The 13,549-nt window shown below is 45.9% G+C and overlaps 1 protein-coding gene across 6 annotated transcripts in view; it reads left to right on the forward strand.

Moving 5' to 3' along the window:
* LOC140386853 (coronin-6-like) overlaps positions 1-10,540 on the forward strand; it is a 339,560-nt gene extending 329,020 nt beyond the window's left edge. For all 6 annotated transcript variants that reach the window (XM_072469624.1, XM_072469622.1, XM_072469623.1 and 3 more), the window contains 3 exons: positions 1,495-1,552; positions 6,770-7,000; positions 8,419-10,540. In XM_072469624.1, coding sequence (XP_072325725.1) covers positions 1,495-1,552; positions 6,770-7,000; positions 8,419-8,541 — 412 coding nt within the window. In that variant the 3' untranslated portion in view covers positions 8,542-10,540. The remainder of the gene's footprint in view (positions 1-1,494; positions 1,553-6,769; positions 7,001-8,418) is intronic.
* Positions 10,541-13,549: the final 3,009 nt, after the last annotated feature.

Genomic DNA, 13,549 nt, shown 5'->3' on the forward strand with positions numbered 1-13,549 from the left:
CTGTTTTCTCTCTGGGACTAACACTGTGAAACTCCTCCCACTCTATATGCATTGCGTTGCTGCTGTTTTGCATTATCGTTCCCCTATGCCTGGGCGTTCCCACGTAATTCCCATCTTGAGCCTGTGAGAGCTGGATCTCGGGTGGAATGGGGAAGCAAGCAATCTTGGGTCGGCCCCGGGTCACTGTCCGTTGTGTAGTTTACACATTCTCTCCGTGTCTGCACGGGTCTCACCCCCACAACCCCAAAGGGTGTGCAGGGTAGGTGGATTGGCCACGCTAAATTGCCTATTAAAATCGTTATGAGCCTCAAACAGACTAGAAGCAACCCATATTTCAGTTTGTTCTTGGTTTCACTCTCCTGCAGGCGTCTCGAAACACTGATTAAATACTCACCACCGTTCGTAGACAGATTGACTGCGCAGCGTCCATTTGTAAACTGCACAAAACAATAGTTATCCCCCATCGCCAGGTTGACTGCCTTGAATTGTTGTGGTATTTTTCATTAATTTCACCTATAAAATTCATTCATAATGAGCCAATAAAGAGGCAGTGATTACAAAGTGCTTCTTATTGAGAAAAGACAGCAAAAACAAGTTTTGCTTCGAGTTAAATTAGGTATTATAACGTGCTCTGAAACAGGTCAACATGCAGTGGAGATCGCTAGAGCTTTTGATTTGCCAGCGACATTTGTGAGAACAATTCCAGCAAAGTCCTGCCATTGGCAGGGACTGCCTTCCTGCAAAACCTCACAAAGACCAAAATCATGGACAGCGAACTGAGTGGCTTGCGAGGCCATTCCAGAGGGCAGTTCTGAGGCAACCACATGACTGTGGGTCTGGAGTCACATGTAGGCCACATCAGGTAAAGATAGCTGATTCCCTTCCCTAAAGGGCATTAGCGAACCAGATTGATTCTTGCGACAATCGATGATAGTTTCACGATCGCCGTTCCTGAGACGAGCTTTCAATTCCAGGATGTTTATTAATTGAATTCAGATTTGAACTCGTGTCCTCAGAGCATGAATTTGGGCTTCTGGATTAATAGAACATACTGTGAGAAGGAGGCCATTTGGCCCATCGAGTCTGCACCAACCCACTTCAGCCCTCACTTCCACCCTATCCCCGTAACCTAATAACCCCTCCTAACCTTTTTGGTCACTAAGGGCAATTTATCATGGCCAATCCACCTAACCTGCTCGTCTTTTTACTGTGTGAGGAAACCGGAACACCCGGAGGAAACCCACGGGGAGAACGTGCAGACTCCGCACAGTCAGTGACCCAGTAAGGAATCGAACCCGGGACCCTAGCGATGTGAAGCCATGGTGCTATCCGCTTGTGCTACCGTGCTGCCCATAGTCCTGTGACATGACGACTTTGCCATCACCCCCCCCCCCCCCCCCCCCACCCCATCGCGCCCTGTATAATATTTGTGACGGAATCCATTTTACTTTGTTTGTTTAACAGAATCTGATTATTACTTTTTTTTACTTTTAGGTTTTTCAAATTACATGAACGGAAGTGTGAACCTATTACGATGACAGTGCCTCGCAAGGTCAGTGCAGTAGATAAGCCAGTAAGTGGAAGGGACACGGAGGGAAATGAAAACGTTGCTTCCAATTTTAGTAGTCATGGAGGAGTCCGGAAAGGAGATTAAAATATAGGTTTATTTCCAAAAGGAAAGTATTTACAAATAACAGACACAGTCCTAGTCAGGACTTCTCCAAGCTTGGACCCTACCTGGCCCGGCCTTTATGGAAATGAATTAACCATCCCGCTGATCAGCCTCTGCCCCTCAGTGGGGGCTCGTACTCCACGGGAAGTTTAATCGGGTCGTCCCCCTGGGTCTCGTGGGGTGTTATAACATCCCCGCCCCCCCCCCCCCAAGTCCCTCTGAAGAAGGGAGTGCAGGAGGACATCTGCTCCTCTTTCCCCGCAGCTACACCTCCAGTGACTGCCAGTTCGGGGAGGGGGTTGTTGCATGTTGGGGAACGCCACTTTTGCGATGGCCATCTGGGAGGCTATTGCAAGTGACTGTTCCCTGCCAAGGCTGCCAGTGGAAACCTCGGATGCCTATGTCTCCATCTCAGAGTTGGAGTCCAACAACTCTTGCATCTCGGGGCCCCCAGTGGGTGACACCCCTAGGCCCAAATGTACCAGGGCTGTGTGGCCAGAAGGTGGGGTGTGTCCTAACACTGGCCCCCCTCTCCTGAGATGGTCAAGGTGCTTCCGCGCCGTTCGTTCTCGCATCTTCACTTGGTACGAAACCAGTCGGGTCTGTTGTCCAACTGTTCCTGGAATCGAACGGGATCCTGAAGGATGGTGTGTCTGCCCTGGCTTGAGGTCATGACGCAAATCCCCCTACAGGAGGATGCCGTCTTCCACACTGAACTCCTGTATCTTGACGTCAAAGGCCCGTAGTTCTGTAGACATCTTCCCTTGCTGGTCCCCGTGTAAGACGACGTGGTGAATTTTCGCCAATACTGAGTCCTTTTGCTTCCAGTCATGTATCTGAACAGCGGTGACCTGCAAGGTGTCCATGAAGTTAAGCATCAAAACAAATTTGTCAGCCCTCGATTGGGATGGGGTGGGCATGTCGGCAATGAGAACCAATTCGCCGTGTCAGCATTCGCAAACTGAATGCGTGAGCGATGCTCGAAGGATACGGGTATGCTGCTAGCAACAGGACCCATGTCTGTATAAGGGCGGACGCTATTGGCAGGAACGCCTTGTCCTCTTTATAATGCCCTAGCAATGGCTTGCGGTCTGTCACAATGGTGAATCGACGCCCATACATATACTGATTAAATTTCTTCACCACGAATATGACGGCCAGCCCTTCTTTTGCGATGTGGGCATAATTGCGCTCCACAGCGGCCAAAGTCTTGATGCATATTCCTTTCCCTTCGCTCCATCACGCACTGGGACAACACAGCTCCGATTCCAGAAAGGCGAGTCTTGGATGGGTCGCAATGTGTCAATAATCTAAACAGCTTTAGCTGCTACTTCACCCTGGAGAAAACGCCCTCCGAAAGTGCTCTCCACGCCCATTCTTGGTGCTTCTTCAGCAACGCGTGCAGTGGGGCAAGGATGATTGCTAGGCCAGGAATAAATTTCCCATAATATTTCACGAATGACCATAACTCTGTCTCACCTTCTGGAGCCAAAACAAAAATGCTGGAAAATCTCAGCAGGTCTGGCAGCATCTGTAAAAGGGTCATCTGGACTCGAAACGTTAGCTCTTTTCTCTCCCAACAGATGCTGCCAGACCTGCTGAGATTTTCCAACATTTTCTTTTTGGTTTCAGCTTCCAGCATCCGTAGTAATTTTATCTCATCTTCTGGAGCTTGCTTTATCACTCACATCTTCTCCTCAGTCCATCCCAATCCACACGATAGCCCAAGGGCGTAATGCCCTTGGCACTGTCCCCTCTTGAAGCGGTTTCCTATCCCGGAAAATTGACAGAGGACTTCCTCCAAGTTGCGCAGGTGCTTCCTTTCCGTGGCTCCGGTGACCAGGAGGTCACCCAAGTAGACGGCATAATATGCTGAAAAATTGCAGAAGCCGACACTCCAAATGGCAACCTCATGTTCTCATAGAGGCCCCTGTGGGTATTGATGGTTATGTAACACCTGGAATCGGCGTCCTGCTTCAGCTGGAGATAGGCACGACTCATGTCAAGCTTGGAAAAGGAATGACCCCCAGCCAACTTCACGTGTAGGTCTTCTATCTGCAGCATTGGGCAACTGACCAGGCGGGAGGCCTTTTTTACGGTCACCTAATAGTCTCCACACAGGTGTACGGTTTTGAAGGATTTAGTACAGGGACCACCAGTGCTACGCAATCAGCAAACCGTAACGGCCGGATGATACCTTCCAATCGGCTTGAGTTCATCCTCGATTTTCGCAAGCAGCACATCGGGGACTGTCTGGACCACGGCCCCGTTAATTTTACCCAGGCCCTCCTGGAAGACTTCTGGGTACTTCCCCAAACCTTCGTAAAGTCCTCCAGTGCCCACCAGGAAGATCTGTTGCCAGTCCCGCCAGAGGCGTTGTGGCCAGTCATGGTCCAGCAGACAATCTAGGGCCCTGCACTATTATTATTGGCAGTCTAACCATTGCTGTGGTCGTGCAGGTTATTCTAAGCGCAGGGTCCTGGCTCGGGCTGGCATCTCCCTCGGGAATGGTGGTGAGTTTGCTGGCTGACCAGTAGTTTCCTATCCCTGCAGTTTTGCCGGCCATAAGTGCTGCACTGCCTTGGATCATCATCCATTGATTCTTGGGAGGTGTCCCACCTGGCAGTAGCAGCTCTTGGCCAACGGACCTGATCCCAACAGTGGATAGTGGGAAGAGCTTGCCATTTTAACACAAGACCCTGCTCCCATGCCTACATATCTGTTCTTGGCCTGCTGCAATGTTCCAATGAAGCTCAAACTGGAGGAACAACATCTCATCTTCCGGTTAGGCTACAGCCTTCCGGTCTCAACATCGAATTCAACAACTTCAGATGATCAGCTCTACCCCACCTCAACCCATTTGTTTTCATCCCATTTCATTTTAACTGTCTTTTACCATTTCTTTCTTTCTTAATATATATTTAACAACCCCCCCCCAACACAATCTTATCCACCTTTCCTTTACCTTTCTCCTCATTGCTTCCCCCTTCCCCTCACCCCACATCTCCATCTGTCACAGTTCACCCTCTGATGTTAGTTTCCCTGACCTTTCACATCTTTTGTTCTCTCTGGGGACTGCCAGTAGCACTCTTTCCCCTTGGTTTCTGTGGCCATTAGCACCCGGTTTCCCTGGGTTTCTGTGGCTATGACTCATCTTTCATTCTCACTCCACAGTATAAATATTTCCCACTTTCTCTGTTAGCTTTGACAAAGAGTAATTGGACTCGAAATATTAGCTATTTTCTCTCCCTACAGATGCTGCCAGACCCTGCTGAGATTTTCCAGCATTTTCTCTTTGGTCCCAAAAGTGTTCGGGCCAGGGGAGAGGTCCCAGAATGGGGGCATCCTATGTTGTTTACCGCCATTGCTGACAGCTCCTGGAGTTCCTGGACTCCCTTCCCTGTGCTATCCCGTGAGAGGGAGATCTTGACGGCCTTTTTCAGCTCCAGCAATGGCTCAGACAGCAATTTTTGCTGGGTCACCATATTATGTTCTCTGCATACAAGGCGGTCCCGTAGCATTTGGGGTACAGATGGCCCATAGTCGCAGAATTCTGCCAGTCTGCGCAATCACACCAAAAACTCAGTAAAGGACTCTCCTGGGACCCTCTCAGCGGTATTAAATCAGTACCACAGTACGATAACCAGTGGCGAGGGGTCGGAGTGGTTCATTTTATTAAAGATGAGATCGCAATGTACTTGGAAGTGCATGGTAAAATAGGACTGAGTCAGCATGGCTTTGTCAAAGGGAGGTCGTGTCTGACAAATCTGTTTAGAATTCTTTGAGGAGGTAACAAGTTAGTCAAAGGAGAGCCAGTGGACGTGATTTATTTAGATTTTCAGAAGGCCTTTTTCCTCGGATGATGATGTCTAGCACGAGGAGACATAGCTTTAAATTGAGGGGAGATAGATATAAGACAGATGTCAGAGGTAGGTTCTTTACTCAGAGAGTAGTAAGGGCGTGGAATGCCCTGCCTGCAACAGTAGTGGACTCGCCAACACTAAGGGCATTCAAATTGTTATTGGATCGACATATGGACGATAATGGAATAGTGTAGATGGGCTTTGGAGTGGTTTCACAGGTCGGCGCAACATCGAGGGCCGAAGGGCCTGTACTGCGCTGTAATGTTCTATGTATGTCTCGAGCGCTTGGAGTCTGGGGCTGCGGGGTATGCTGGGTACTTTATGATGCTGAAAGTGGGGACCCAACAGGGGGCCAGAAGATAGTGTTCACCGTAAACAAAATAGCCTGATTTCTACATTGAATGCATCGAATTGGCCAAAGAGCGGTATTTTCAAAAAGGTGCAAACCTTATTCTTCCATGAAAAGAGATGGTCGTGCTCCAGATGGCTAGCAGCGCCGACTGAAGTTCAGCTTTATCCTTGTCGCCAATTCAGTAGTCATGGAGGAGTCCAGAAAGGAGAGTCAAAAAATGAAAGTATTTACAAGCAACAGTCCCCAGTCCCAGTCGGGACTTCTCTGCAGCTTGGCTCCGACCTGGGTCGGCTTTTATGGTAATGAATTAACGAGCACGCTGATGGGCCTCTGCCCCTCAGCGGGGGAGCACGTACTCCACAAGGCTCACAAGGAGATTAATCGGGCCATCCGCACGGGTCTCGTGGGGGTTATAACATCAATCTTTAGTAGGCTGTACCTTCCTCATAGTGGCAATCAGCAGCGGATTGACTCCATGCTCATTTACATGCATCACATTTCTTCCATGCCTGTCTAACCCAAACTTCTGACTCAGGCCGCGTGAGACCCAAGCATACCACTGGTCATTATGTTTTCCAAAGAAAGTTCAACATTTTAAAGTCTGTACTCATTGATCAATTAGGATAGATAAATGATGATTGGCCTGAACTACAATTTCTAAATTTGATTCCTTATTAGAATGAGGGCCACTAAAACAATTGATTCACATCCCTGACACCATATGGCAACCCATTCAATAGTTTGTTCAAACTGGCCAAAAATGTCAAAGCTGTGTAATTGAATATGGAGCATTTTACAATCAATGTGCATTCTCTGACTTGAATATGAATCTCTCGTGGTCACTGCAACTGAAAATATATCTTTTTCTTATGAATATTGTAGTCGGATCTTTTCCAAGATGACTTGTACCCAGATACACAAGGCCCCGATGCAGCGTTAGACGCTGAGGAGTGGATGTCAGGGAAGAACGCAGATCCCATCCTTATCTCATTGAGAGATGGCTACATTCCACCTAAAAACAGAGAACTTAAATTTGCCAAGAAGAACATGTTGGACAACAAGCCACCTCTAGGACCTCGACGAAGTTACTCCACATGTGAATCAAATTTTTCAGTACGTGTGCTTAAAGCATCATTGTCTTTTTAGCTATTTTTAGTTAAAGATCTGTCCATCCCACCAGCCGCATCACCTCCCTCCCCATCCCATCCACCCCAGGCTACTGCTATTGAGATTGTGGGTTAAAACTGATGTTTGGTGATATCCCATTGGCCTATAATACACTTCAGACAGATACAAATAGTGTCAATTGTCTCCGCCCCAACCTGTTAGCCAAGTTGATTTCATTCGCTTTGCAAATAGCAGAAGATGATTCTTTAAGCTTGTACCTCCAGGGGTAAGAGAAGTGTTCGTTATATTGTCAGAATCATTGTTGTCAGACCTAGGCGTGGGCAAGTGGCAATATCCGAGCGGGTGGGCATTCAGGTGTCTTATTAAAGACAAAGCCCAAAGTTGCAGCTTTAGAGCTGAAATGCAGCAAGTCAGTTTTTTGCAGTCAGGAATTGTGCAGCAAGCAAGATCAGACAAAAGAAACCCCAATGAGTTATCCTTCAACAGGAATAAGGCACACACGTGGTTTATTATTTCTCCCATTTTTCGAAAACCAAAGTGAGGTAGAGCAATACGAGTGGTGTTTGCCTTGATTGTGCATTCCCGTAAAATAAAATGTAAATTTCAGCCTGGCATTGTCTCATTGTGTTTCAGTCCATCTTTGGGCAGTTTGGAAAAGTATGTCTGCAGACAAATGTAAGTCACAATATCCAGTTCAGGTCACAAGGGAATTCTATTGTTATATCTCTGGGTTTCGCTGTCATACATTTAGATATTGTATAGGTTAGGAAGTCTCCTGGATGTAAGATAGAAATCATTAACACTGCTATGCCAGAAAATGACAAACATGCTCACAACTCACCCCCCACCCCCGGCACGGTAGTGGAAGTGACCCATCATTGGCCAGTGGTGGGACCTTCCAGTCCTGCCGCTGACAGTGGGGTTTCCCGTTATTCTCATCGCAGCGTGAGGTTGCCAGCGGCGGGAATGGAAGATCCCGCTGGTGGGGCCAGCCGAAAAATCCCACCCACAACTACCCTGCACAAAATCCACGTTTGGCTTTTAAGATGACTGTGGTGTTGCAAGTTATATATTAGATAAGATTCTGATGGTCCAACACTAGCTGTAAGGCCTGAAATGACTTGCAAGGGAACTTTTGATTGCTGGAAAGGTATAAAAAGTTATCCTGCCGATGAGTTTGATGATAGAGAGAATTTAAATCAATCTGAAAGGATGCATTGGACCAAAATCAAATTATCACACCATCACAGTCCAGCCCTGCTCTGATGTCTAATGTTGACTGTACAGCTAGGCTGACATTCGATTTGAGCATTCATTGTTCCTTACAGGAGCATGATCTTTTATGAGCAAGTTTCGCTTTAACCTGTGTCAGCTTGTTATTGATTTTGTTCTCTTTCTTTCAGCGGGTAACCATGGAGGAACTAATGGATGAGATCAAATCGCTGAAGGTGATTGTCCAGTCCCAGGAGCGGCGCATTACTGAGTTAGAGAACAAGCTCTCGAAGTTCACCAATGGCACTGCTTAATTCTATCTTCTGCTCCAGCGTGCACTCCAAGGTATCAGTGCCTGCCAAGCCAATTCAACTCATCATTGCCCACCCTCAGAACTCAGGTGGCAAATGAAAATAGCTTTTATAACGATCTACATAAAAGTAAGCACATTCTTAGCTCCAGTGAGACAAGACCATGTGGAAGCATTTAATGTTTCGCCCTGGAGTTTAATTGAAGAATACACGGGAAATATTAAACAATGTTTGGGAACTACAGTGAACTGAATGTCGAGCCACCCCTGATCAGTGTTCCTACACGTGGCCATGGACTACTATTGTTAGTGAGCATTAAGGTCTCAATGAGCAGATATCCTCAACGTAAATGCCAGGACATCTCTTTGAACTGAGGGAGGGGGAGGGGAAAGGAATGTCCTCCACATGACCTCCGGTAGATCAGCAGGTCATGTCAAGGGCATGGGCTGGATTGTGGGATAGCCTGAACCTCATTTTTTTTCTCGAGTATATGATTCATAAAACGAAGCAACCTTTAAACAATCTCCAGGCTAATATTCTTCCAAAGTTCTTCAGCTTGTGGCTGCATTGCTTTCGGCAAATGAGTTCCGCTGAGGTGTAATAAAACAATATTTAATACATCTAATTTTAAGTTCATCATGTGCACTGTACAAAGTTGCGGCAGTATTTGGCACTTGGCAGAATTGATATTTTATAGCATTTGAAGATAGACACAGGCTAAAATGAGTGGATGCTGTGGTTTCTATGGTACATTGTAAAGTCAGTATTCTCATTCTATGAGTTAGACCCAAAACAGCGACATACAATGCTAGCAAATCCATAGGGTGTTCTCTGCTATTTTCTTTACTTTTATAAATAAAACGGTTTTGTTTCAAGGACTCTTCATCGATCAGAAATGGAAACCTTTAAAAATGATGATTTGTAAGTGCGTTATTTAGTGGATGCACTGTGTTTCCTGGCAAAATAAGTGCTATTTCATTTTTGTGGTGAGTTTACGTCATTTTCTCTTTCTGTGTCCCAGCTCTAAATTACAATTGTTGCCCAGTGCTAAGATTTCTTCCATTGATTTTCTTTTTCTGCCAGTGATGAGCACCATTTCTGCCAATTATCTTTACGATACCTAGCCTTGTACAAAGGGCAGGGAGCTCATTGTGTCTTTAGCCACTTTAGCTGTCTAAAAATGTAGATGATGCAAACCCGCACTTCTCCCATCATTGGCCGCACTAGGAAATAGAAAATGGATGCTTTATCATGGTTCAACACCAGAGGAGATTTATTTTCCCCATGGGACATATTAAATGTGGTTGCATTCACAGTCCCTGATCCCATCTGGCCTCTAGGAAAAGTAAATTGTGTTGGGAAAGAGGCAAAGTGCAGGGATAAGAGGCTAACACAGCAACACTCTCCCCCAGTGTCAGTACGCTTAATATTCATTGTAATTCACAATATATAGAGGGGGAAAAGAGGGTGGACCAATGGATCTCATGGCCCTTGAGATTGCAGCCGTTGAGCCAACTAACATAATGCTATTGTATCTCTCTGTTTCCCTCTCCTAAAAATGAGATTCAGGTCAAAACCGGAAGGATATGCAAACAACAAAGTGGGGAATTACACATGTTACACAGTGAACAACATAATACTCTTTACACTGATAGACCTCCTCTAGGGAGACCCTGTGCAAAGCTCACTGGTTGACTAACTGTAGTAGTTTACCATTTTCAGACTTTTCCAATTCTTGTGCCCTTTCTGCATTAAGCAGGGTTCACTGTAAGAATTGGTGAGGGTCTATACCTAATTGACTGTTCCACCAATCTGCTGTTTGTGCTGTGTTCTGTGCTGACTCGTGCTGTTTTCAATGTTTTCTGTGCACCGCAACTCCAGTCATAAATGTATTTGTGCATCATAGCCCAAAGGTAAGGTTGTTTTCTTTTAATGCAGTGTTAGTGTGTTAAAGAAAAGTAACAATCTGGAAATTGAATTAAAAAAAACAGTTCGAAATGCAGTATTTTCAAAGACTCGATGTTAATAACTCGCTTCTTGTTGCTTGTTTTATTGGAGCCACGTTAAGTAAAAGTTAAAAAGTCACACAGCAGCCTTTTGAAGAATAGTAGTGTATATTATTTAATAATGTGAATCATTGCTTTGCCTTATATCACACAGATTCACACCTGAACAGATTCATACCAAACAACACGCAGAGTTGAAGATGAGAGCCGATGCTGTTTTTTTTGACAGCTTTTATGTAAAGATAGGTTTGCTAAGTGAAGCAAAATACAACTTTATTCAGTTTCTGGACATAGTGGTTCCCAGATGCAGTCAACAGATAATCCGCTCAAAGATTTTCAACACCACATTTCCAAATCTCTTAAAACTTCGCAAAATACTGTGGCCTTGTTTAAATAGTAGCGTATCTCTGTAACAGAGACAGTACAGACATATGTTTAAAGAACAAGATGCTCTCTAGAAATATAAATAGTGCTGCGATGCAGTGGGGGTATTTGCCTTCTGCATTAATCAGATGTGCCTTTTGGAGCCTAAATTACTGATTAAAATCAGTATTGAAAGGACATTAGCTTTATAAAACCATGTGGTCTGCAGAAGTTGATGGAACTGTCCGGGGACGTGAGAGCATTTTGTTCTCAGGTAGAATGTATGGAAATATCTGGCGATGCCTCTGTGCTCTGTGTCTGACGGGCAGCTGAAGGTTGGATGTGTATTTTGCTTGTGGTGCCACCTTAGTAGAAGCAGAGAAAGCTATGTTCAGCTTATGCTCGAACATCCCACAGCCATTATCGACCAGCTGTGTTTGGTTGCGGAGTCAGGCTTGGTTTTAGTCTCACACTTACGGCCATGAAATGGAGCATTTAATAGAAAAGGAAGGCCACCAGCGAGGCAGAATGAAAAGAAATGTCTGTCAAATATGCCTTTTTTGGGGGGCAGAGTATTTTAATCTGCTTTTACTACAGAATAAGTTGTGCTTTCCCCCATTTGCGTCCCTCCCCCCCTCCAATCCACAACCATCTTCACTGTGGATCTGATGTTCTCAATTTATTCAAACTTGAGGATTCTTCCATGTTTATAGCAGCATGGGTAAAATCCATCTTCATGGAAAGAACCATTGTTCAACGCTTTCTTTGAGATAATCTTAGGTCTCCATGCTACTTTTGGTTTTCGTTTAAGAGCTAGTTTAGCTAACTTCAATAATGGCGCTGGCTATAAAAACTTTTGGTTGAGAATAAATACTTTCTTTGCCACGAGAAAGACCTTGAAGACAAACCGGCCGGCTGACTTTTCTGCTGCAATCAACGTGATATAAGTGAAGACACTTTCTTCAGTTGGTATACTCTTTAAGTTTTATTTGATTGCATGATTTAGTGAAATAGATTCCATCATATTTAATGCTTTTGTTCAGGTAATTAGTTCTCTTCCTTGAAGAGGTTTTATCCGAGTGCAGCTTTGACGTCTATCGATGTTCATTCCACCATTTGACGCCTTAGTGTAACACAATATTCAGACATATTTGAACGGTTTGTTGGAATATAAGATAACTAATTGGAATGTCACATATCTGAGGAATGTATCTGGTTTGGAAATAGAATAAGGAGGTTTAAAGATAAAAAGAAAAAGAAGGAAATCTGAAATAAAATCGCTCGATGCGAGAGTTGCCTAGTTGGTGAGTCCGTACCGACAAGAGAGCTTAATATTTCAAGTGGACACTTTGCATTAGAACTGAAGATGGTCGCAGGCGAGCACTCTTCTTCATGCTGATCAAAGCACAAGAGTGGCCAGGGAAGAACAATTTGTAAATTAAACCGTTCTGCTGAGTTCTGCAAAGAAGCAATTCATGGTTTCATAACTGTGAACAAATTGGCACTACTTAAAACTTCAAAGTGTTGGATGATGCACAGAAAACGACCGCGTGACTTTTTGGGACCTCTTCTCCATGGGCGCAAATCCCATAATGGCCCCTACCTTTTGCAAGAAGTCAAAAACTGGATTTGCTCCAGCAAAAACTCCAAACGCGTTATTCATGGGCCCTCCGCGCTGACACAATCAGGTGTGAATCTGATTCAGACGTTTAAATGGATTTAAATATGCTTACACGGCTTAACGCTGTTGCTTCTAGGGTCATCAGATGTCCTGTTTCCCCTCCCCCCTCGTCCCGTTTTCCCTCTCCCCATGACATGACATCATGCCGGTGGGAATCACTACTCGTTTCGAAAGATGGTTACCAGTCGTGATGACCACGCTGGGGGTTCGGAGGTGAGTATACCTCCGGGTGGTGAGGGACATGACTGGGCAGTTCCCTAGGGACTCCACCGCCTAGCACCTGGAGTGGGGCAGGGAGCGGTGTTCCAAGGGACCCCCATTTGAGGGGTGGGTTTTCCACTAAGTGAGAATAATTCTGGTTATTAGAACTCAATGATGTGGTATGGACATAGGCCACGATGCACTGGAAAAGCATGTCGCTGAGGTGCAACGTGGCCCGTGAAAGCAGGAGACCCGCTCCCGGGATCTACCCGGCTCGCAATGCCTCGCGAGATTCAACGCAATCTTGCGAGACGTTTCAAGGAGAATCCTGCCCACAATGGGTGGATCATATTTTGACAAATCTGCATATTAGAGCTGGGCAGTAAGCCTCACTCTAATGTGCAGATTCCCGAGGTACTTGAGGCATTAGGATTCAATCCCTTTGCCTCGGGGACCTTGGGTGAGCGCTGTTTAATACTGGTCTCCACAAACGAGAACCAGATGGAACAGCACTCATGGAGGTCCTCAAATGGATTGGGCAGGGTGGTGCCCTGGCACTGCTGGTGCCCCTGGGTACTCTGGCTGTGTCAGCCTGGCATCTTGGCTGTGACAGCCTGGCACTACCAAAGTGCCCAGGTGGCAGGGGCACTGCCAGAGTGCCAAGCTGGCAATTTTTGCATGTGTGTGATTGGGCTGGGGTTTGCCCACCATGGCTGTTGGGGGGGTGGGCGGGGTAGGGCCTCGGAGATCGGGGTGCCTT

Source organism: Scyliorhinus torazame, chromosome 12 (genome assembly GCF_047496885.1).
Source record: "Scyliorhinus torazame isolate Kashiwa2021f chromosome 12, sScyTor2.1, whole genome shotgun sequence".
Classification (NCBI taxonomy): domain Eukaryota; kingdom Metazoa; phylum Chordata; class Chondrichthyes; order Carcharhiniformes; family Scyliorhinidae; genus Scyliorhinus; species Scyliorhinus torazame.